Source organism: Rhinopithecus bieti, unplaced genomic scaffold (genome assembly GCF_001698545.2).
Source record: "Rhinopithecus bieti isolate Rb0 unplaced genomic scaffold, ASM169854v2 scaffold_1017, whole genome shotgun sequence".
Lineage (NCBI taxonomy): Eukaryota > Metazoa > Chordata > Mammalia > Primates > Cercopithecidae > Rhinopithecus > Rhinopithecus bieti.
In genome coordinates, this window is record NW_016803657.1 from 5,962,746 (window position 1) to 5,987,197 (window position 24,452).

The 24,452-nt window shown below is 53.0% G+C and overlaps 1 protein-coding gene across 8 annotated transcripts in view; it reads left to right on the plus strand.

The window, feature by feature from the left end:
• Nucleotides 1-24,452, plus strand: part of SDK1 (sidekick cell adhesion molecule 1) — a 954,524-nt gene that overhangs the window by 832,541 nt on the left and 97,531 nt on the right. For all 8 annotated transcript variants that reach the window (XM_017894742.1, XM_017894733.1, XM_017894760.1 and 5 more), the window contains 4 exons: nucleotides 5,328-5,431; nucleotides 8,624-8,694; nucleotides 21,729-21,864; nucleotides 23,287-23,346. In XM_017894742.1, coding sequence (XP_017750231.1) covers nucleotides 5,328-5,431; nucleotides 8,624-8,694; nucleotides 21,729-21,864; nucleotides 23,287-23,346 — 371 coding nt within the window. The remainder of the gene's footprint in view (nucleotides 1-5,327; nucleotides 5,432-8,623; nucleotides 8,695-21,728; nucleotides 21,865-23,286; nucleotides 23,347-24,452) is intronic.

Genomic DNA, 24,452 nt, shown 5'->3' on the forward strand with positions numbered 1-24,452 from the left:
CTTTTTTCTTTTCCATATAATGTAATTTTTTAAAATACCATTATTTAAGACTCAGATGAACTGAGTGTGGTGGCTCATGGCTGTAATCCCTGCACTTTGGGAGGCTGAGGCAGGAGGATGGATCATGAGGTCAGGAGTTTGAGCCCAGCCTGGCTAACATGGTGAAACCCCGTCTCTCTACTAAAAATACAAAAATTAGCCAGGTGTGGTGGTGGGCGCCTGTAACCCGAGCTACTCAGGGGGCTGAGACAGGAGAATTGCTCGAACCTGGGCAGCAGAGATTGCAGTGAGCCAAGAGTGCGCTACTGCACTCTAGCCGGGGCGAGAGAGTGAGACTTCGTCTCAAAAGAAGAAAAAAAAGAATCAGATGGACTTGGCCAAGGATGTGATACATGAGCTTGATATTCTTTGTGATACAATAGTGAGGTCTAAGTGTTTGTGTTTGGTTGGTTGGTTGGTTATTTGTTTTTGTCTGTCACCCGAGCTGGAGTGCAGTAGCTCCATCATCGCTCACTGCAGCCTCCAACTCCCGGGCTCAACATACCCTCCTGTCTCAGCCTCCTGAGTAGCTAAGGCTACGGGCACATGCTATCATGCCTGGCTAATGTTTAAATTTTTTTTTTTAGAAACAGGGTCTCACTGTGTTGCCCAAGCTGGTCTCAAACTCCTGACCTCAAATAATTCTCTCACCTCAGCCTCCCAAAGTACTGGGATTACAGGCATGGGCTACCAGGCCCGGCCAATAGTGAATTCTTAAGAAACATTTTTAGTGCCTTTCAGATAAGCAAATAAAGACAGCAGTGAATCGCTTTAGAAAGATGCTCAGCACTCATCCATTTTATATTAGAACCAAAATGAATGAATGGAGCTCCTCCTGTTTAAGACTCTGCATTTAGCTCTGAGGCAGGAACATGGAACTTAAGCTGTGTCCTTCCCCGACGCCCATTCCAGAACACTTTGGCTGTAGAGGTCAAGTTTGTGTATGTGATTAGCCATCTGAGGCAGTACGAGTACTAACTGGCTTTCTGAATAGATTGGTTATTGATTTGGGGTAGCAAGAGTTCTGATAGCAAGTTCAGATGGTGAGGGTCCTGTATTACCCACATTATTTATTTCCTGAGTTTGGGATGATTAGAAGAAAGAGATTAGATGGCAGATGTTTTCTCAAAAATAGCCCTAAATCTATCCAGCTTCTGAGTTTGCACACGGAGATTTGGGAAGTGAGGCACGGAGAATGAGCAAAGGCCCGGGGTGGGGCACCAGGCAGCGTCGATGCTTCCTGGGGATGAGTGAGGGCTCCGGGGCAGGGGAGCCAGAGAAAGCTTTCGGGAAGACAGGAAAAAGCACATCACGTTTATTCATTGCCTGCTGTGCGCCACGATCCACCCGACTCCATGACGATGGGTGATGCGATGTCATTTTCACAACAGCCCTGGAAGCCCGGGTGCTGCTATCTCCGTGTCCATAGCCGAATACAGCGAGGCTGTCAGACACTGACTTGCTCCAGTGAGTAGTGGCAGAGCCAGCATTGGAATCCTGCCAGGCCCACTCCAAAGCAGAGTTTTGGGCTGGCTTGGAAGCATGAACAGAGTGCAGAACTAGGGGGAGTTAGAAGGGTTGCAGGAGGGTGTTCTTGCATCCTGTGGGCGTTTGTTCCTTTATCAAGGAGTCACCAAAGTCCTGCTCTGCCACAGGAGGGAGCGTGGCAGGAGCAATGGGGGCGGGGGGCTCAAGGATCAGACATTTGGCCTAGGAGGTAGACCAGTCATCCACAAGAGCAGCGCTGCAGGGAAGTGAAGAGGCAGGTTGGGGTGAGTGCACAGAGGACGCTACCGTCTAGGACTGCAGGGCCAGGAGAGGGGATGATAGCTCTGCCTGCTGCCTGTCTTATTTGGGCAGTGGGTCTGCTCCTCCCATAGGCTGCTGGAGCTGCATTCTGCCTGGTTTCAGGGCACTGGTGTGGCTTCCACCGAGAGGGTTACCTCCCGCAGATCCGCATTCTGTGTTCCCTGCAGCTCGCAAAGACACTTAATCAATCCTTGTTGAATGAAGTGAGTCCGGCAAAACACAGGCCTCACGCTAGGAACTCTGCTGTCTGTCCTCCTGCGCACCCGACCCCATTTGTCTGGGAGCCAGGCTGATTTGTCCAGCCACCTGACACGTATTTACGGCACACCACGTGTGCCTGACTCAGTGCCAGATCCAGGCAGGACAGTGGAGAAAGAGGGGTTTCAAGGAGCTTGCAGTGTGGCTCCAAACCCCCAAATCATAGCAAAGCGTGAAGTACTAAACAGTGCAGTGCTGAGTATAATTACAATTCAATGCCAGAGGCCAGTGAGAAAGCAAATACATCAATAAGTAAGCATAATCGTAAATAAATAAATAAGTAAACACATCATTTCTGCAACATCTACTGTGTGCCAGATGTGACTCTGGTATTTATATGTCCTCATAGGCAACCCCCCTCCCCACCCCGAGAAACTTCAGCAATGGGGAATAGCGTCCTTATTCAATCCTTCCTCTCACAGATCTGCTGAGCGCCTCCTGGGTGTTCTTGGCTCTTGGGGTACAGCAGGAAAGGAGGCCGACTCAGTCCCTGTCCTCGTGGATGCTGAGTCTTGTAAAGACAGACAGTCATCAAGGAAATGTCACCCATCATGATGCAGAAGATGAAGGGAAGGAACAGGGCACAGGAGACACAGGGCAGGGCCATCTCAGCGAATGCTTACAGGTCCATGGGAACAGCTGATCCGTAGCAAGCTTGCACCACATGCCTGACTCTCTGCTGAGTGCCTCACCTGAGTTTAAGCCTCATATCCGTTTCATGATGCCTGTGCTATTATCAGCCCAGATAAGGAAACTGAGGCAAAGTATGCTGTCCCAGGTTAACTGGGAGGTAGAAGCCAGGCAGTTTTAATTTGGGGTCCACGTTCCTAATGCCCATTCTGCTGCCTCCTGGTACAGGAGAAGGAGCCAGTGGGGCTATGGTGGGCGGCGCAGATGGATGAGGCAGGGAGGTCACGGGAGAAAACACATGATTATCACCCAGACGAGACAAAATAACTCCTAGGATGCTAGGAACAGAGAGGAGATGGTTTGTTTTAACTTAGCAAAGGCTATCTCCCAGAAACCTGGAGCAAAGGTCATTTTATGGTCGGACTTCAGAAGCATCTCCATTAAAGCTGGGGCCAAGGCCAGCTGCCTCCTGTGGCTATTTTTCCAGTTGTGGACGCTGAATGCAGAGGGGCTGAGATGTGCCTGCAGTCAGGGACTGGGAAGTAGCAAGATCAGACCAGGTTCTGGAGGGTTGCAGTGGAAAAACATGCCTTGAGGTGTGAACTGGTAGAGAAACACTGTCACCTGGTCTTAGGCAGGATGGGGACCTGAAAGCAGGAATAGCATCTGATCATGATTTCCAAAAATGGTTATCAGTTTTCTAAAAAGCAGAATCCTTCCCTTAAACCAAATATGACCCAACCCAAATGCATAAACCCGATGGGCATGGAGCTGCTGTTGGCTGATACGGGCCATGTGGGGCTCTGGATGTCAGAGGCTTCAGAGTCCTGGAGATCCACAAGGTTCCATTTGAAAGCCACTGGTTTACAGATTCCATTGGGAGTGAGGACAGAAGACTGGTTTTCAGGTGATGAGGGCTTCGGCTTACAGTGATAGTTGAGGAGACTTTTAGACATGAGTAATAGAGGTTGAGAGTCTTGAGGCACCCCGAGTTTTCTGGGCTGGAAACTGAGGAGGGTGGAGCCCTCATCTATGAAGAGCCACTGCCCGCCAGGGAGGAGAACAGAGCAGCTTCCTCACTTGCTCATTCAGAAGTCAAATAAAGGGCATCTGAGAGGAACCAGCCAGTGACTGAGCATGCATGGGCTGCAGGGCAGGTCCCTGACCAGCTAGGGCTTCACCAAGATCCCAGCATCATCTGCACAAAAGAGTTTGGCTGAAGTCTTAGTCTCAGACATGGCATGGGGCTTGGCACAGGAGACCCATTGCATGTGGAATAGCTGGACGGATGGAAGGAAGGAAGGAAGGAAAAAGGAAATGAAGAAAAGGGAGGGAAAAGGAAGGAGGGAAGGGAGGTGGAAGGGAGAGAAGGAAGGAGGGAAGGGAAGAAGGAAGGAAAGAAAGTGGGAAGGGAGGAAGAAGAGAGAGAAAGAAGGAATGAGGGGAGGGAGGGAGGAATGAAGAAAGGAAGGAGGGAAGGGAAGAAGAAAGGGAAGGAAGGAAGGAGTAAGAAAGGAAAGGAAGGAGGGAATGGAAGGGAAGAGAAAAGGAAGGAGAGAAGGGAGGTGAAAGGGAGAGAAGGAAGGAGGGAAGGGAAGAAGGAAGGAAGGAAAGCAGGAAGGGAGAAAGAAGGGAGAGAAGGCAGGAAGGAGGGGAGGGAGGGAGGAAGAAAGGGAGGAAGGAAGGTGGGTGAGCAGATGGAAGTAGGCCTGAAGTGCTAACACCGGAAGGCACCTCAGGGAAGCATTAGTCCCGTTAAAATCTCCAACGAAGGGCTGGGGGCATTTTTCACTTGGATGCTTGACAGGATGTGGTCTTTTGTAAAGTGACATGTGACTGTTGCCATTTACTGGTCCTGCAGCAATGGGCCTCCATTTTATCATCCTCGAAATGGGAATAATGATGCCTCCTCTCCCAGAGCTCGCGTGGGTTGGAAGGGGTTGCACTTGCCAAGTGCCTGGCACCATGTCAGCCCCAGCGAATGGTAGGGATGCGGGGCCGATGGGTCTCTGCCTGCAGCCGGGCAGGAAGTGGACCCTAGAGAGCCCTGCAAGGCTGGGCCTGGCCAGTAAAGAGCTCCAGGAGGACGGAGCGTGGGAATCAGGCGGGAACTCATTTTACGCTCCGGATCAGCACAAGGGCCCGGGGAGTTAGCACTTCCTGAGGAGTTCTCTGGATCCCTTGGAGAGCAGTGAGGTACCCACCGGAGTGGCAGAGGTGGCTCCAGTGAGGGGTTGGCAGTGCCTCCCCAAGGAGCCCTGAGCAGAATCTTCCCCCTGGCCAGGACGCCTACACTCACTGCCCTCTGTGCAACTCCTTTCTCCCTGAGGATTTCGACCATCCAGGTGTTCAATGGCTTCTCCCAGGACAGGTCCAGGGTCCTCTTAAAGCCCCTGCTCACTGCACCTGGGAAGTGATTGAGTCCAACCCAAGAACAGCCTCCTCGCTGACCTGTCTCGGGCCCACACAGGAGGCCAGAGCTCTCAGGGCAGGGGAGGGATTTGCCCCTCTTCCCAGGGCTCCACCAGGAGCACCTGAGGGCAGGACAGGGAGGCAGGGCCCCGGCAGTCACGGTCTCTTCCACATTGCAGACTGAGGCCCTTCACCTCCTACAAGCTGCGCCTGAAAGCTACCAATGACATTGGGGACAGCGACTTCAGTTCGGAGACAGAGGCGGTGACCACGCTGCAGGATGGTGAGCAACCCGGGGCCCAGACTGCGTTCCTGGCCACTGCCCCTGGAGCCCGAGACACTTAGGCCCCACTTTCGTCTTGAGCCAGGAAGGGGTCACCAGGGAGCGGTGGCAAGCAGTAGAATTCCATTAGTGACAGACAGCTCGGAGGGTTTCCGCACAGCCTGTGGTCATAAATCAAGGTTTCAAGGGCTTCCAAATGGAATGGAAGGCTCTTTGATTGGCTTCCAAAGCCCCTGCTATCCATTAGCATCCCAGAAATTGAATAATTGATAGGGTCATTAAAAATAAATGTCAGTGGGTAGCTGGATTTTAAGAGATTTTCCCAGTTTTTCTCATTCACGAGCCACTCTCTGACAACAGCGCAGGTAAGTGATGGGAGGTGCGGTCTCCTTAGAGCTCCAGGTGGTGGTTTCACCTGCTCCATCCTATCTCGGCGGTGTTGGGCCTGAAGATGGATTGTCATTCTGTGTGGCCCAGGCCTGTGGCAAGCCCAGGAGGCAGCTCTATCAGCCGCGTCCAGTGGTGATCACAGGACAGGTGGGATGGAAAAGAATGGATGGTGGGGAATAGCTCAGCTCCCAGGCCGGAAACCCAGCACTTAGTTCACCCAGCAGCGCTTCATCATCATTCCCGCAGCCGACCCCCAAAGCACTGTCTTTTCCATTTAACGCTCCAGTGGAAGAATTTTCCAATAAACCAGTTTCCAACTGGCTCACCCTGTGACCTCACATCTTCCGTTCTGCTCTCTTGATGACCTGGAAGTGTGGCTTCTCCCGCACAGGCCTCCCTTGGCCTCAGGGACCAGCAGAGGAGTTGAGCAAACCATTCCTGGCTTCTCAGCAACTCATAGAGGCTGTTTTGCTGCAAACCCTGCACTCCCAGCAGAGCAGAACCCGCAGGAGCCTCCAACAGGCGCCAGCTGTGCTTCCAGGAAAAGTGCACCTGCCCCTAGAAAAGCACTGTCTGGCTTCTGTGGCTCCTGCCTCTCGCCCAACTGTTTTCTGAGCACAAATCCTGGGATTTATTGGAGCTGTGGGGAAAGCCAGTGAGGAGGAGAGGAGCCGCCCTGGGTGTATGGGGTGGTCCAGGGCCTTAGTGAGCCCTGCTGGGCCCTGAGGAACTGGGATCAGTCCCAGGAGCTCACTGTCCAAGGGTCCCACATCCTTGGATTCAACCAACTGTGGATTGAAATGTTCAGGAAAAAAGTTAAAAATACAAATTAAAGAAATACAGTGTAACAACTATGTATTTGTTTGGAGAGTATTATGACATTGTACAATTTCTAGGTTACTCATAAGGGTGCCTACAATTATAACATTGCAACATTGTTATATAACAGTGTTACAAATTAGAACATTGATTGCAGGAGGACTGATGAGTAACCTAGAAATGATTTACAGTATTCAGGAGGATGTGTGCAGGTTACATGCAAATACTGCACAGCTTTATTGTAGCAAACCTGGAGGCCCAGGCTACTTGTAACTGGACAAGCCTTCCCCACTTAAAGTGGAGACCAATGTCACACTAAACCACAAGGGAAAGGCTTTGCAGCAACCAAATTACAAAACAAACACTATATAAATGCATTCATTTTAACCTTACCTTTAACACAGTTGAGGTAATGTTTGCAACTAAGCACTAAATCTTAGAATAAAGGACAAAAACCCACACGAGCTGATGTCATTGTCATAATCTCTCTGACAGATTGTGTGACAGCAAAGTGCAACAGCCTCCTTTGCCCTCCAGGGTGGCATCCAAAAGGACCATTGTTGAAAAAAATATTCAAGGGCCTCTTCAGACTCCGGAGGCCTTTCTTATCCTTTGATATTCAAATTGGGCTTTGATGCACCTATCTTGTCAATCGTCTTTCCCGGGATGTGCAGTTTTCTTTTTGCAATGGATTTGCATTGTATTTGTGTTGTATTGTCTTACACTATCTAGAGATTGGCAGGCACAGACTCTCTCCAGGGGTTGGGAAACCCTTGGCATGATAGGGAGAGTCCTCTGAGTATGTGTACAGTTTACTGATGAACAGTGTCTTCTTACAGTGATTTATATTTCACTGCACAACCTCACAACTCGAGGACATTGAGAACTCCCTGTAATGGCACTGCTGTGTCACCAGGGCTGTCAGGAAGCTGGCTAGAGGGCCCACCATTAAACTGGAACCACAGGAGATTAAGAGGGTTGGAGGGAGACCCATTCCTAAAGCAGAACAGGGACGGTGGAGGTGTGACTGATGCAGGCACGGCCAGGGCTGACAAGGGGGTGCCTCTCAGGTCCAGAGGAAAATCACAGAGCAGGTGACCCTGGGACCCAATCTTGGGTTCTGAGTGGAGAGGCATCTGCTAGATGCACAAGCGGGCCTGTGGGAAGAACATCCTCATTCCGTTCAGTGAATATGGACTGGATGCAGAATGCATATCGTGCTTCTGCTGGACCCCCAGGATCTTACAGCTGGGGAGGCATAAGAATTCAGTTCAATATGCCAAGACAGGACCACACAGATTTGGAGGGAGCAGAGGAGGCAGGGAAGAGGGGCACAGAAGGTCTCTTGGATGTGGCAGATGACAAAAAGTTTAGTTTGGCCAGAGTGCAGGGCATGGCCATGGGCAGAGGTCAAACCAACCTTGTCCCTCCAGAGAGCAGAGCAGAACCATGGCAGATCCCTCTTTACTTCACCCTGCTGTCCCAGCCAGCTGCAGCCTCACCAGAAATTGACCCCCTTTCCTGATAGCCCTTTAGTGTTTCAAACCAAGTGACATGGCATGATCATGTGTCCTATTCAGGAAAAGTAGCTCTCACCTAGGTATCTAAAAAAAAAAAAAAAAAAAAAAAAAATATGTTCCCTGCCTCTCCCAGAAGATCTGAGCCCTGCAGGGAAGGTCTCGAGCCAGAGAGCTCCAGGACAGCCTCTCTGGAGGGGTGGCTCTCAGAATGTCCACCACAGGGAGAGCCCAGTCTGGATCTGTTTCTCAGGGCCATTGTTAGGGTTGGGTTCCTCCTATCCTGGGCACAGGCTTTGAAGGAGAAGCTCCGGGAAGCCCCAAGGAAGGGCAGGAGAAGGGGACCCCTGGAGAAGGAAGGAGGCAGGGCTCATCAGCCTCCCACACTCCCTGAGGGTGGCCCTGGGAAGGGCGGCAGACCATAACAACCACCCTGATCCCTGCTTTTCTCTCCTGTGTGTTTCAGTTCCAGGAGAGCCCCCGGGATCCGTCTCAGCGACGCCACACACCACGTCCTCTGTCCTGATACAGTGGCAGGTAAGAGCGCGGGGAATCACGTGCATTTTGTCAAATGTGTTCTCATTTCCCTGCATGTTCAGCCACGATGGCTGGACATGGACTTCAAGCGGAGCCCTGAGCTAAGCGTTTGAGAGTAGAACCAAGGAGACACCCCCTCAGACTCACAAACGCAAGGGGGAAATGGTGTCAGTTATCATCTCAGTGTAATTTCCAAAACATTGGGAGCAGGGCTGCGATGCATGCAGAGAGTGAACTTGACTCCCCTTTTTCGGGAGGGACGGGCAGGATGGGGAGGTCAGTCTGAGAGCGCTGGAGGAACTGGGTATGTCTCGGCATTTCACCGAGGACGTAGGAGCAAGGTTTCTATGTATACACAAATTGGTTATTGCCCTACAGGGCAGTAAAACTGCAACCGCTGGAGTTAGCTTTTCTAGAGAAGTCATTTGCAACCAGACAAAATTTAACTACCGGATTGTACATATTTTCTCGAAGTCTGGGTCTTTATTTATTATTATTATTATTTTTATTATTACATTCTTATTTTGGGACGGAGTCTTGCTCTGTCACCAGGCTGGAGTGCAATGGCACAATCTAGGCTCACTGCAACCTCTGCCTCCCGTGTTCAAGCGATTCTTCTGCGTCAGCCTCCCAAGTAGCTGAGATTACAGGCGCATGCCCCTACACCCAACTTTTGTATTTTTAGTGGAGACGGGGTTTCACCATGTTGTCCAGGCTGGTCTTGAACTCCTGACTTCAGGTGATCCACCCGCCTCAGTCTCCTAAAGTGCTGGGATTACAGACGTGAGCCTCTGTGCCTGGCTAAGTCTGGGTCTTTAATCTCCAGTGCGCGGTGAGTCAAACAAAGGCATGTTCTTCCAGATAATCACAGACTCCTTGGTGGGCCTGCTCAGCAATGCTCCGGTAAGGCATTGAAAGACACGCTGCCGTCTCTTTCCATTAGTTTCAATTTTGGGCAATGCTTACTAACGAGTACATTGATGACAAATATAACAGAGGGACAGAACTGCCAAAGGAAGAGCTGCAGGCCCCAGGGCGATCCCAGCTGAAGAGTGGGGTGGGGAGCTGCGCCGTGTGGCCCGGGTCCGGGGCAGGCAGATGTTGAGTTTCCTGAGGGCTGGAACTTGGCTGGTAACAGACACAACAGACGGACGGGCAGGGGGCCAAGCACGAGGGCAGAGTTGAAGCTTCTGGCCCGCAGGGAAGTTCCCGAGGCCAGAGTGGGGGCTGCCTTGCCAGGGAGCTGGGAACATGGTAGGATGGGGCTGGCGTGGGGCGGGTGCAGCGTGAGGCCAGGTCAGCCTAGGAGTGGCTGCTGGGAGCTGGGGTTGGGCTGGGGTCGGGAGGGCGGTCTGATGGACGCGAGATTTTTCCTCGGAGCTGATGCTGTCCTCAAGGACAATGGCAGGGTGCCCGAGGCAGCAGGTGGGAATGATGGTTCGGGAAATCAGGAGAAAATCAAGAGGAGAACAATGGTCTGGACATGGCCTTGGAGAGCGAGGGAGTTTCCCAGCCACATGCCCTCCACTGGTACGAGGGAGACAGGAAGGGGTTCTGTGGAAAGGAGGGGCTGCGGGAAATGGAAGGGATGCTGGGAAACACAGCCGAGACCACCAGAAGGTGTCCCAGACAGAGTGTCTTCCAGGGCCCTGCAGAGGGGCCACTCCAAGGAGCAGTGGCTTCACTCTGCAGCACGAAGGACGAGGCCCAGGCTAGGACAGCAGGTGCCAGAGATGCCTGCTGGGCCGGGAGAGAGACATGCTGAGTGAGCAGCGCCAGCCTCAGCCTTCCTGGGCATGGGCTTGAGGTGTGTGGTGCTAGAGATGCAAGAGAGGAACCCAGTGACCAGAGCCTGGCTGGGCCGTGGGTGGGGCCAGCCGGAGGAGCTTGGGAGGGGCTCTGCTTCCCCCATCTTGCCATATGATCCTATGAAATATGACTATGTTTTAAGTATGAAAGTGGCAATTTATGTGATTCACCCGCATATCACTTGCTACTGCCACTTGTCTGAGGGATGGAGAGTGGGCGTTTAACAAGCTGGGGTCTGTGAAAAGCGTGTAATCTCCTTCAAGTGTCCGTGGAGGTGTGCGGGGCTGCGTCCTGGCTGCCTTTGTCTTGCTAAGGGATCTACCTTCTCTAGGTAGGATAGGAACATTTCCAGGGGATGAAAGAATGTCCCAGCGTCTCCTGGTGGAACTGGAAGAGCGCTTCTGTGGCACTCAACCCTGCTGAGCTTACCAGAGCATAAGGGGCCCAGAGTGGGAACCAAGAAAACAGCCTGGGCCCCACCCCTGCCCCTGGGAAGCCACAGCCCCTGATCTGTCTGGGAGCCACTGGCAAAGTGGCAAAGGACCCACCCGCAACTTACCATCGGGGGACTGTGGCCCTTAGAGGCCCCTCTGGCTCCGGGTTCCTCCTTTGTAAGAACAGAAGGTCACAAAGCTGAGCTCAGGTCTCATGCAACATCTCCAGTCTTTGGGGCCCACCAGACCCCCAGACCCGAGCTTCAGCCCTGACTCCCATGAGGGTCTCCAGTGGGAGGTCAGAGACGTTCAAAATGGAAACGCAAAGTCCCAAGTGCTCGTTTCCTAACCTGCACCAACACGGTCGACCACAAGAACATTGGCACTCTATACCATGCTGAATCCTACCAGAAAATTCCCATTTTCTTTGTCAACGTGGCAGCAGCCTGCCAATACCTCACCTAGGTAAGCTTCTTTCCTATAAAGGCAGTGAGTGTCAGCGCTGGGATGCGTCACCTCCGCCAAACAAGGGTTGTGAAGACATCACCTGCTGTCGGCCCCAGTGGATGGTGCAGGGCTTGAGCCCCCCTTGGTGCCGCTGGACAGCTCAGGGACGTGCCTAGTGCCGCCTGGAGGAGCCGGGCTGGTGTGTGCCTCAGCCGTCCCCCTCCAGAGCCCAGCAGAACAAACTAATTGCAAGAACAGGAGGTGGTCAATACAACGTCCTATAGAAATAAATGCTTGTCAACTGCCAGGCAATTGAAGTATAATTAAAATTATGAGTAATTTACTGCATCAGAACAAAAAGAACAAAGAAAAAGAAACTCAGTTTAAATATAGATTTGCATTCCAAATAAAATGTTTCACCTGTAAACGTGTTTTTTTTTTTTTTTTTTTTTTTTTTTTTTTTTTTTTTTTTTTTTTTTTTTTTTTTTTTTTTAAGTAATCTCTTTAAAAATGCAAACACAGGGCCGGGCGCGGTGGCTCAAGCCTGTAATCCCAGCACTTTGGGAGGCCGAGACGGGCTGATCACAAGGTCAGGAGATCGAGACCATCCTAGCTAACACGGTGAAACCCTGTCTCTACTAAAAACTACAAAAAACTAGCCAGGCAAGGTGGCGGGCGCTTGTAGTCCTAGCTACTCGGGAGGCTGAGGCAGGAGAATGGCGTGAACCCGACAGGCGGAGCTTGCAGTAAGCTGAGATCCGGCCACTGCACTCCAGTTTGGGCAACAGAGGGAGACTCTGCCTCAAAAAAAAACAGACGTAATGGCTCACGCTTATAATCTCAGCACTTTGGGAGGCTGAGGTGGGTCGATCACCTGAGGTCAGTTCGAGACCAGCCTGGCCAATATGGTGAAATTCTGTCTCTACTAAAAATACAAAAATTAGTTGGGCATGGTGGTGGGCACCTGTAATCCCAGCTACTCGGGAGGCTTAGGCAGGAGAATCGCTTAAACCCAGCAGGTGGAGGTTGCAGTGAGCTAAGATCACGCCATGGCACTCCAGCCTGGGCAACAAGAGCAAAATCCTGTCTCGAAAAAAAAAAAAAAAAAAAAAGGCCGGGCGCGGTGGCTCAAGCCTGTAATCCCAGCACTTTGGGAGGCCGAGATGGGCGGATCACAAGGTCAGGAGATCGAGACCATCCTGGCTAACACGGTGAAACCCCGTCTCTACTAAAAAATACAAAAAACTAGCCGGGCGAGGTGGCGGGCGCCTGTAGTCCCAGCTACTCGGGAGGCTGAGGCAGGAGAATGGCGTAAACCCGGGAGGCGGAGCTTGCAGTGAGCTGAGATCTGGCCACTGCACTCCAGTCTGGGCGACAGAGCGAGACTCCACCTCAAAAAAAAAAAAAAAAAAAAAAGCAAACACGGGGCTGTAATTTCAAGGCTACAGACCCATTTAAATGCCTCCCATAGTAGACTGTCAGGCTTGATTCTTCTTAGTTGGACAGTCAATCCTTGCCTTGCATGGGGTCCAGTTCTGTTTGAAAACTAAGGATTAGAACTCCCTCTGTCTCCCAGGGTGGAGTGCAGTGATGCGATCTCAGCTCACTGCAACCTCTGCCTCCCGAGTTCAAGTGATTCTCCTGCCTCAACCTTCTGAGTAGCTGGGATTACAGGCCTGCACCACCAAGGCCCAGCTAATTTTTGTATTTTCAGTAGAGACGGGATTTCACCATGTTGGTCAGGCTGGTCTCAAACCCCTGACCTCAGGTGATCCACCCACCTTGGCCTCCCAAAGTGCTGGGATTACAGGCGTGAGCCACCATGCCCAGGCTTGTGTTTTCTTTTAAAGACAGGGTCTTTCCCTGTCACCCAGGTTGGAGTGCAATGGAGCAATCATAGCTCACTGTAGCCTCCAACTCCTAGGCTCAAGAGATCCTCCCACCTCAGCCTCCCCAGTGGCTAGGACTACAGCTGTGCACCACCATGCCTGGCTACTTCTTTAAAAAATTTCATAGAGATGCAGCCTCACTGTATTTCCCAGGCTGGTCTTAAACTCCTGGACTCAAGCGATCCTCCTTCCTTGGCCTCCCAAAGGGCTGGGATTACAGGTATGAGCCCCTGTGCCCAGCCTGTAAGTGGGTTTTGAGGCTGTTTTCTAGCAAAGAAAAAATTCCTAAGCAATGGATCACACCCTGCGGGAGGCTCTCAGTGTAACAGGCACCTTCCCAGAGGAGGGTTACATCTGCCTGGGCAAAGGCGGGGAGGCATCCCACCGCTTCAGAACACATCTTGGGGTTGTTTCTTTTTCTCTTCACTTGTGCCATCATCCACAGAGGACCAGCTCTTGCATGGGGTGCTGAGCTCTGGAGGGGACCGAAGCAGGCCGCAGAATGTGAAGAGCTTTCATTAAGCGTGGTGGGCTCTAAAAGGCATTGCTAGGAAGACAGCAGAAGGAACAAAACTAACTCTGGCTGGAGGGGCATCTGAACGCACTTTGTGGGACGGACGGGCTCCTGTGGTGAAAGGCTAGAGAAGCTCGGGGCCCCTGGCACAGCCCGAGGAAAGGCTCAGGGGTGACATCGCTGGTGGTGTGTCCCGTGGCGATTGCGTGTTGAGCCTCCTGTGCTCTCAGAACCATCAGGAACGAACTCCAGAGAGAATCCCTGTCCTACTTTCCAGGAAGCAGAAGGCACAGGATGGAAAGTGAAAGCTCGGATGCCCGGGGAACCATGGTGGCCGGATCAGATTGGGATTTAGGCACCAGCTCTGCCTGAACTTGCAGGAGACAGTGGCACGTGGTTGAGCTTCCCTCAGCCCAGCTCCCTGTCTCTAGAACTGGGAGAGTTAGGTCCTGCCCTGCTGCTCCCCACCTCAGCAGAGAGAGCTGGGTGGGAAGTTCCACAGAGGCCAGCAATGGCAAGGGGCCCAGGGGTCCCCGTGCAGGCAGCTGGAAGGAGGGAGGCTTTCCATGCAGGTCCTGCCTCCTCCCACCGCCAGGCCTTCCCTCCACTCAACCCTGCGGCCTCCAAGATGCCCACCCTCCCAGGTCTTCCCCAGAGCATTGACTTCCTCCTGCCTCCCCTACCTGGTGATGAAACCCAGGCACACTCCTACCAGGTCATTTGCATTTAAACAGGCGCTTTTGCTTTGGCATGCCTGTAATCCCAGCACTTTGGGAGGCTGAGGCAGGCAGATCACGAGGTCAAGAGATCGAGATCATCCTGGCCAACATGGTGAAACCCTGTCTCTACTAAAAATACAAAAATTAGCTGGGCATGGTGGTGCATGTCTGTAGTCCCAGCTACTTGGGAGGCTTAGGCAGGAGAATTGTGTGAACCCAGGAGGCTACAGTGAGCAGCCCAGGAGGTTGCAGTGAGCCAAGATCATGCCACTGCACTCCAACCTGGCGACAGAGTGAGACTCTGTCTCGGAAAAAAACAAAAACAAACAACAACAACAAAAAAAACGGGCTTTTGAAAAATGAAGAACCTCCATGAAGGCTGCTGACAAATTTCTGAGGTGTGGCAGGCGGGGGAAGGTGTTTTGAGGCATGGCAGGCCGAGGGAAGGTGTTTTGAGGCATGGCAGGCTGAGGGAAGGTGTTTTGAGGTGGGCTCCCAGTTCCCTTCAAGCTTCTCTCCACACAGATGGCCAAGCCAGGGTGCAGTGACACACAGATGAGGTCATCTTGAACTCCAGCAAGTCCCACTCCACCCCAGGGCTCTGGCTAAGCATCCGTCATGGCTGAGGCCTGGCCCAGGTGCTGTGGGCATTGAAACATGAACAAGACCCGAACATGGCCTGCCCCTGGGCATATGCAGAGTCAGGGACATGCGAAGGGCTGGCTGGGGACACGGGTCTGTGGTGCAAAGCGAATCTTTTGTTTAAAGTCATGTAATACGCTGGAAACCATCTGGCCAGACTTCTGCCTGTTGTGGGCGTGGGGTTGAGCCTGGGAGTTTGAGCAGCCAGCCCAAGCTTATACTGCAAGGTGGCTGCAAGGCCAGGACCCGAATCTAGAGCCTGACCTTGACCTCGTGGGTTCCATGGAGCTACCCTACTGATGCCTCCAAGGACCTCTGGAGTTGGAGAGCCTCTTTCACGGATTATAGACAGGTTAATCCCAAAGTCCAGGAATGGGAAATGTGGTTGAACCCAGTTCAGAACCCCATGCAGGCAGGCCTGGGCATCTCCATGAAGCCACTGGACCCTTTATAAGTGAGGCTCCCACTGGGAAGATGGCACCTGCTGACAGAGTGGCCTCCGCCAGCTGCGGCCTTCAAGGAAGCCACCCTCGGGGTGGTGGGGTATGGCCGCCTGTAACCCCTCCCCAAGCCTGGAAGACTCCTGCCGGGAGGGGATGCATTTTGACTCTTCAGGGATTTCTGGTGCAAACAGCATCAGTTAGCCTGTAGGCCATATGTGGCCCCAGCCCGGTGGCTGATGGACATTTTATCTGTTGGGCAAGGGAGATTGACCTTTTCTTATAACTCTAAATCGTCTCATTCACCTTGACTAGAAATATCTGCAAGTCCAAGATCAGTAACCTTCGGCCCCTTCCCCTCCATCTTCCAGCCCCAGAGGCTGGGAAGCCACACTTGGTCCCCAGGGAGAACATTTTTATTGTCCCAACCTCCTAACTTCCTGCTTAGTTGATAATTTTGGTGAATTGAATCCAGCCCTCCCCACCCCACCCGAGCTTCCCTCCTCCCCCACAAGTAAATTGCGCTCTCTGTAATCCTGTCTCGTCTGTGTATCTGCAGAGCTGGCTGGAGGCCTCTGCAGTCTTCCTTCTGAGGTCCCAGTGCCTGGAGCTGCCACGGGTCTAATCTGGGGCTAGAGGGAGGCTTTGAAGGTGACCTCAGGGTGAAGTTGCTTGGCTGGTACTTACAGAGTCCCGCCTGTAAGCTTTTGATCTGTCTGCTCGCCTCTTCGTCCTGCTGATAGTCAGTCCAGAGTCCAGAAATGGAAGCTGAGGTCTCTCATCTTCACTGCCCAGACTCCAGCCACTCCCACCCCATCACCAGTGTGAACAGCAAGGACAGGACTCCCAGCAGGACCACCTGGGACCATCTGGGTGGACCAGGAGCCTTGGGCAAAAAAAGCAGGCTCTCTGGGTGCACAGCCGTGTGCTGGATGAAAGCCTTTAGCGGGGATGTGTTGCTGTGTGGTTGTCAGGGGCCCAGGAGAGGAAAGTCAGAAGCCCCCAGGGTCTTGGAAGTCTCTGGGGCTCCTTCAGCAAAGGGTTCCTGTACGTGCATTTTTGCAAGACTGATTGTTACCAGGAATAGCAGTAACCCAGGAACCCACCAAGCCCATCCATGGCTCCAGTGGATTGGAGGAGGCTCCTTTCTGGCCAGTCTCCTTCTGGGGAGCCCACCCAAGTGGGGACTGACCTGGGACCTGGGGTAGTCCTGGTTCAGGCGCTGAGAACTGTCCCCGTAGCCTGGCTGCTGCTCCTAGACCCACCCAGACCTGCCCCTGCCCTTCACACTCCTCACTCCCGTCTAGTGGGGCTATACCAGGCACCATGCCTGCCTCACAGAGGGCCAGCCCTTCTCCCCTCATCAAAAGCCACCTCCTCCTCTAAGGGCAGCTCAAACGCCATTCCCTGCAGTTATCCTCCAGTTCTTCCCGGCAGAGCTCGCCCTCTCTGAGGCTTCAGAGCCGCCTTCCTCACTCACTCCCTGGCACCTGGTGCATGATAGCTCAGGAGATCTCATAAATGCAACGAGATGGCAAGGCTGGAATACATTCCCCGAGGGGCGGAGCTCAGTGTTTGTCTGTGATCCTCCCGTAAGATGCCCTGAGCTCTTGGTGAGTCAGTGGGAGGAGACAGGTGCAGCTTTTCAAGGAGCCAGAGCACCAGGCCTTCCTGGTGGCTCCGGGCACTGCCCTCCCTCCCTGTGGGAGGGTCCCTGGGCACAGAGCTCTCCTGCCTCCCTTAGAGCCACCTCTTTGCAGTGGCCCGAGTCACACAGGACAGATGCGCTTTAGGGCTGATACTCTTTATGGCTGACGTAGTCAGCAGAATGACCATGGAGAGCAAACAGCCATGGAGAACACTTGCTTGGGGCTCAGAGCAGAAACCAGTCTGTCTCCACTCTCTGAAAGCCAGATGGCCTGTGGAGAATCGCCTCTCTTCAGTCTCACATACTGACTTTTCCAACTTTTCCATCCATTATATTTCTTCTAAGAAGGAGGTTAAGTAAACCTTCTATTTCAATGTGGCTAACAGTTGCGTTTGAAGAAGGATGCCTTACAAAATAAGGGTTTTAATTTCAGTCTCAGTAACCAGGACTAGAGTTTGAAAAAGCAAACTGCAGGATCACTTAAGCCCAGGAGTTTGAGACTAGCCTGGGCAACATGGTGAGACCTCATCTCTACAGAAAATTTAAAAATTAGCCGGGTGTGGTAGTGCAGGCCTGTAGTCTCAGCTACTCAGGAGGCTGAGGCAGGATGATTGCTTGAGCCCAGGAGGTCAAGGCTGCAGTGAGCTCTGATCGCACCCCTGCACTCCAGCCTGGACAACAGAGCGAGACCCTGTCTCAAAAAAAAGAAAGAACAGATGACCTGGAACCCCCTTGTGTGGTGATGTGAGTGGATGTGCAAGTGTGTGTGTGTGTGTGTTATGCACACACAGGATTTCCGCTGTGCCCCCACATCTCTGGTAGTGCTTTCATCATGACACTGTCTGGAGCCAGTTTGCAATTGCATGCAATGCTGACCGGTGTCCACTCCTAGCACAAGGGACTAATTTTTAAAGAGTGGGAGTAAAACAACTGAAAACCTAAAAGCTGCTCTGAACGCGATACTGTAGACTCCACAGGGAGGACACCGAACAGGAACCCCATCAGCACCCCCGGTTTTTAGGAGACTGACATGCCCAGCCCTAAGGGAAAGGGTGCAGAGCGAGACTGGGGGCCCGAGATGGGGGAGCTGGAGAAGGAGCAAATGAGCAGCGCAGGACACCTGTGAGTGACTATTGCTGGCATCCCAAACGCTGCTCTATCATCAAAATCATAGAAAAGAAAAAGAGCATTTAATACCATCAGCAGACACTGTAGCCTCCCCTGCCTGCTCCCCCATCCAGCCTCTGGACTGTGTCTCCTATTCTTACTCCTCCTTTTCTGCCAGCTCTCAGCTTCCCAGACTCATAGCTCCCTGGTCAGGTTTGGGTTTTATTTTGTTTTCCTGGCAAGTTGAGCAGTGCTGGGAACCCCTTGAGCCGGTGAAGGGCTCCCTGCTGGAGAAAGTGGTCAGTGGCCACAGGGTGTGGATGGATGGGGTGGCCACGTGCCTCAGGGACCCTGCCGTGCCTTACTGATCATCTGCCGCTGCCTCGGGTACACCACACCCTGGAGAGACCTTCATCTGTGCTGGCTCACTTTCTGCTTTGTTTCTCTAGCTCTATTACTGGAGGCGCTTTGAAAGGCATTTCCATCTGTAGGTTGTCCCGACAGAAAGCAAGCAGTGCCAGGGAGGGAGCGGGTATCCAGAGAAAACCTGGGATGCCCAGTTACATCTGAATTCCAGAACCATCATTTTCAGATTCTGATTTAGCGGGGTGTCTTGTTTTTTTATAGCTTAAAAAAAAAGCAAAAACAAGAGAGCCTCATTTGACATTGAAGTCCCGGGCTCTGGTTCAGCGGTTCTGGCCTGGTGTCTGAGCACACCCCGGCCCTGTGAAGGCAGCCAGCCGGGGCCAGAGCAGAAAGGCTGGAGCAGAGCCAGCCCCAAGGTCCCCTCAGCCACTGGTGGTAGCCAATGAAGGGTAAAGAGAGAAAAAGGAAAAGCCAGCAGAAAAAAAAGTCCCTCCCAGATAATAGCCCAACTCCACCTTCCATTTGAGAATTTGGAGCCAGATGCCAGGCAGCGCCGTGTCCCCATCTCTGCTCCGTGGTGGGCAGTGGGAGTCCTCGGACCTGGGACTGCAGCCCACAGGATGGATACGTGACCCTTGTAACTTTCAGCAAAATTGAAGAGGGCTGTGGGGCACTGACAAGCACACCATGGGGGGAACACTGGGAATTCAGATGCAGCCCCCCAAGCAGCAGCTCTCTCAGGCCCTGGGTTTGCACACTGGGGTCGAACACCCCTAGGCCAGGAGTGGAGCTGTGTCCAGGCTAGAGTGGTGTCTAAGGGTGTGGATTTGCAGGGCCCCTTAGATGTGGATTGCAAAGACGCAGCAGGTCCACTCAGGTGTTCCCGTTATGCTTTTCTGCGCCTGACGGGGGGATTATATCCCTTCGTGCTCTTCCTGAATTGGGAGTATCATGGGGGAGTCAGAAAGTCCACGGAGAGGGACAGCTGCTGCAGCCCCGCGCGGCAGTGACCTGGGGGCTGCTTGAGCTAACGTGGTAGCAGACCTCATTTTGGAAAACCTCCTGAGTCCGCTGGGTACACACGGTGCTCCTCTGGTGCGTGCATGTCGCATGTTGCATGTGTGAGTGAGTGTTGTTCCTCGTTGCTACCGCAGTGCAAGGCCCGCTCGCTATCCAAGTCATTCTATCAGAGAGCCTGGGGAGCAAAGAACACCGCTTCCTCCACGTCTGGGTTTTGCCTCGTGAGTAGCAAGAGTCCAAAGAGAGAGCGATTTCTCTAAACCAACCCCTTTTGGTGCCTGGGTTCAGAGAGTGAGGATGGGAGAGAATTTGGATTGCAAGGATGTGTTATTTATGGGGGACAGAAAAACAAGTTACTATGCGTTAGGTGATTGGAAAGAGCAGAGCGTTATTCTCTCACAGCTCTGGGGGCCGGAAGTCCAAACTCAGGGTGTTGGCAGGGTCCTGCTCCCTCTGAAGGCTCCAGGGAGGATGCTTCCTGCCTCTTCCAGCTTCCGGTGACCAACAACAACTGTTGGCGTTTTTCACTTAATGACGCATTACTTCAGTCTCTGTCCCCATCTTCACTGGTTGTTCCACCTGTGTACCCTGTGTCCAAACTTCCCTCTTCTCATAATTTCCCTCTACTCATCAAATTAGGACCCTCCCCTTAATCCAGTATGACCTTGTCATCACCAATTGCATGTGCAAAGACCCTATTTCCACATAAGGTCAGGTTCGGGGCAAAGACCCTATTTCCAAATAAGGTCAGGTTCACAGGCGACAGGGCTTAGATTTGAACATGTCTTTTAGGGGGACACAGTTCAACCCACAGCAAAGGGACTCTCGTGCGGCAAGGCTGTGGCTCTGCCCTGGGAGCAGGATGGTGCTGTGGTGTGAGGGCCTCACAGTGAGCGCGGCACCAGAAGTTCCATGCACATCCGTCCTTGGACGAGGCTCCATGGCCTCATCTTCAGCCATCTCCTGGTCACAGCTTAGAAGGTTCCTGTTCCTTATCCCTCATCTGAGTATCCCAAGAAGAGAGACCAGATACTCGGAGGCTCAACACCCAGATGAGTGCGAAGGTCGCTGAGGCTTTCCAGGGCATCCGCCTGGAATGGGAGGACCCTTGTCAGTCTCAGATTTGTCTCCTACATGGAAACGTCCTCCCCAAATTTACTTATAAACCGAAACCGACTGAAGGAAGAGGGAAGCCTTGCACTGGGTCTCGAGCGGCAAACAGGCACATCCTAAAGTGGACGCAGATCTTGGGGTCTCATAATCCTGTGTTTAGGTTCCAGCAGGACCTGAACCTCCATTTCTTATCTGCCTATGCTCCCTATTCCATGGGAGTCTAATGTGCATCTAATGAGTGCCTGGCCATGGCTTGGTAAGAACTGCAGGGTGAGAGCTGGATGGCAAGGGTGTATTGGTTGCCTGGGGCAGATGAAACAGATCACCACACCACAAGGCGATAGGCCAGGCCAGCGATCGTACAAGGGGCCGTGGGGATTCCAGCCTGAGGCCTAAGTCAGGCACAGTGGAGGTGGCCTGGCATGGGGAAGCATCAGTGAGGGGCACGGTAAGGCAGTCACAGCCTGGGTGGCCATGGGGGTGAGAGGGAGGGTGGGGTCAGCTGGTAGGTGCTTCAGAACAGGCCGCCTCTCGAGATTCCGCCCTGCTCTGGGCTCACCGCACAGCACGCAGCCTCCTGCGTCTCTCCCCAGCCTCCTGCCCCGACCTGGGGGCTCATTTGAGGATTTGAGCTGAACAGGGGACAAAGTGCTCGTGTCCCCACACACATGCACGTGAAAACCGGCATTCTGAAAGTGGCTCCACAGCTCGGTGCTGTGCCCTGGGAGCTGCCTGGGTTCCTCTTGACGAATCTGACACCTGTCGCTGGAACCCGCGACTTCCTTCTGTGCAGCCAGCGAGTTAAACAGGGGTGGAGGTGAGCCCCGCTGCAGGCCAGCTGGGTTGACTACTGTGGTGTGACTGAGTCGGTGTGATGTCTTTGCAGCCTCCGAGGGATGAAAGCCTGAACGGCCTTCTTCAGGGATACAGGATCTACTACCGGGAGCTGGAGTATGAAGCCGGGTCAGGCACCGAGGCCAAGACGCTCAAAAGCCCTATAGCTTTACGTGCTGAGCTCACAGGTGAGACTGTCCCCTCTGTCCTGGCGTGGGGAGCGAGGGTCCCAGGGGACCCTCGGCATCTGCTTAGTGCACATCATGGTGGGAAATGCCGCGGAGGAGGCTGAGAGAAGAGGCAGCCCTGCCCTCGGGAACAGGGAGAAGGCGGGTTTGCCCACCAGGGGCACGCGGAGTGCAGGTGTGCGGCAGGCCGGTGCAGCTGCGGGAGGCAGAGGGGCCTTGTCTGCCACAGACTGTGTTAAGGGGTGAGCAGTTGCCAGGCCTCCAGGAACTGCATGCTCCCGGCGTCAGTGGGGAAGGGCTTTGGGGCCTGAGATGGAGGCAGGGGGCCAGTGGGAACCTGTTGCAAAACCCAAGTCCAGGGATAGGCCCCACCTATCTGTACCAGGCACAGCCTCAGCATGGAGCCCGTGGTGCTCACCCCCGGGCTGATCTTGGCTCGGCCTGCACTGCGCCATGATCATTGCTCAGACGAGGGCCCAGCTGCCTTCAAGGCAGCTTCTAGAACCCTGGGGAGGGATGGCTGCCCACTCCCACCCCTCCTCTGTTGGACGGAGGTTAGAGGGGGTTCATTTCCTGGCACCCAGCAAACGGTGTCACAAAAATACTCTTTGCCCCTTGACATCCTCGTGCTGGGGACAAAGTGAGGGAGCAGCTCCAGAACACACCGTGTGGACAGCGCCCTCCCGCTTTCTGCCGTCCCCATGGCATCGGGGCTGCCTGCTTCACTCACCAAAGCCAGCTGCCGGGCCTTCCACGCACCTGGTTCCCTCCATAAGGCCACGTGTGCAGACGGCGGCAGCTCCTGTGCTCACACAGCTTGACCCCAACACAGCGCCAGGCATGGTGTTGATGAGTGTCGGAAATGGGAAATTGCAGCACTGTGGTCTGCGCTGTTGGCACACCCCGAAGGTGGCCCTTGCTGACCACCAGACAGTTACCATCTCCCTGGGCTTTGTCGCAAAATCAAAACACAGCACAGTAGAAGGCCCCGGGATGCGCTGGACTTACGCACTTGGTCATGCAGCTCTCCCTGTGGTGGTTTGCTCGGCTCCTCCAGCCAGGGCTCCCTGCGTGAGCATGAGTCAGCTGCAGCTGCCCTGGGGTGACTGGGAGAAAAGGTGTCCTGCCACTTGGCACTAAGTTGTGCCAAAAACTAATGTGTTTCACTGAATCAGAGCGGTGAGGACACCTTGCCTGTCTGGGACTGGGGTGCCTTGTGTTTATGAGGAGGTGCAGCAGCCCCCACCGGGAGCTGGTAGAAAGCTTGGGTGGCAGCGGAGTCTTTATTGCCCTGGGAGGTGCAGCGTGGGCAGTGGCTGGCATCCCAGTAAGGCGCCTGTCTCCCTTGTTCCTGCCGCACATCTCCTGCAATGGCCGTGTCCCTGCATGCTAACCACCTTTCTGCTTTGCTTACCCCAATAGCCCAAAGCAGCTTCAAGACGGTCAACAGCAGCTCCACATCGACCACGTGTGAACTAACACGTAAGTGCGCTCTCAGCGGGAAGCCCACGCCGCGAGGCGCACACACTGTGCCCAAAGCCAGCTGGCCTCTCAGTGCAAGGGAAAACCAGCCTGGATTAATGGTTCCAATTTCTGGAATCACCTCTCAAATGCTGTGTCTCCACATACCAAACCACCAGGGAGATAGGAAAGGAAGCTTCCAGAAACAGAGGCTGGGGAAATTTACTAATATCTGGCCAGATAGAACAAGATCTCTCCAGCTTCCGTATTCCTTTTTTTTTCATTCTATTTTTTTTACATTCTATTTTCAATGCCAGTCTTACTCCATCTGTTCATAATTTCAAAACTCTTTCTTTTTTCTTTTCTTTTCTCTCTCTCTTTTTAAATTTTATTTTATTTTATTTTTTTAAAGAGACAGAGTCTCACTCTGTTGCCCAGGATGGAGTGCAGTGGCGCAATCACGGCTCACTGCAGCCTTGAACTCCTGGCTCAAGTGATCCTCCTGCCTCAGCCCCCCAAGTAGCTGGGACTACAGGCTTGTGCCACCATGCCTGGCTAATTGTTTGTTTGTTTGTTGTTGTTGTTGTTGTTGTTTAAGAGACAGGGTCTTGCTATGTTGTACAGGCTGGTCTTGAATGCCTGGACTCAAGCGATCCTCTTGTCTCAGCCTCCCAAGATGCTAGGGCTATAGGCGTGAGCCACTGCACCCAGCCTCTTTCTTTTTTTATTGTGGTAAAATACATATAACAGAAAATGGACTTTCTTAACCATTTTTAAGGGTACAGTTCAGTGGCATTAAGCACATTCAGGCCATTATGCAGCCATCACCATCATTCTCCAGAACTTTCTCATCTTCCCAAACTGAGACTGTCCCCGTTATATACTAACTCCTTATACCCCATCCCCACCAGCACCCACATTCAACTTTCTGTCTGGATGGATTCGACGACCCTGGGGACCTCGTAGAAGGGGAATCATGTAGTATTTGTCTTTTCGTGGCTAGCTTATTTCATGAGCTTAACGTCTTCAAGGTCCATGCATGTCAGGGCAGACGTCAGAATCTCAGTCAAGATTGAACAATATCCTATCGAATGAAAGACCACGTTTTGTTTATCCGCTCAGCCTCC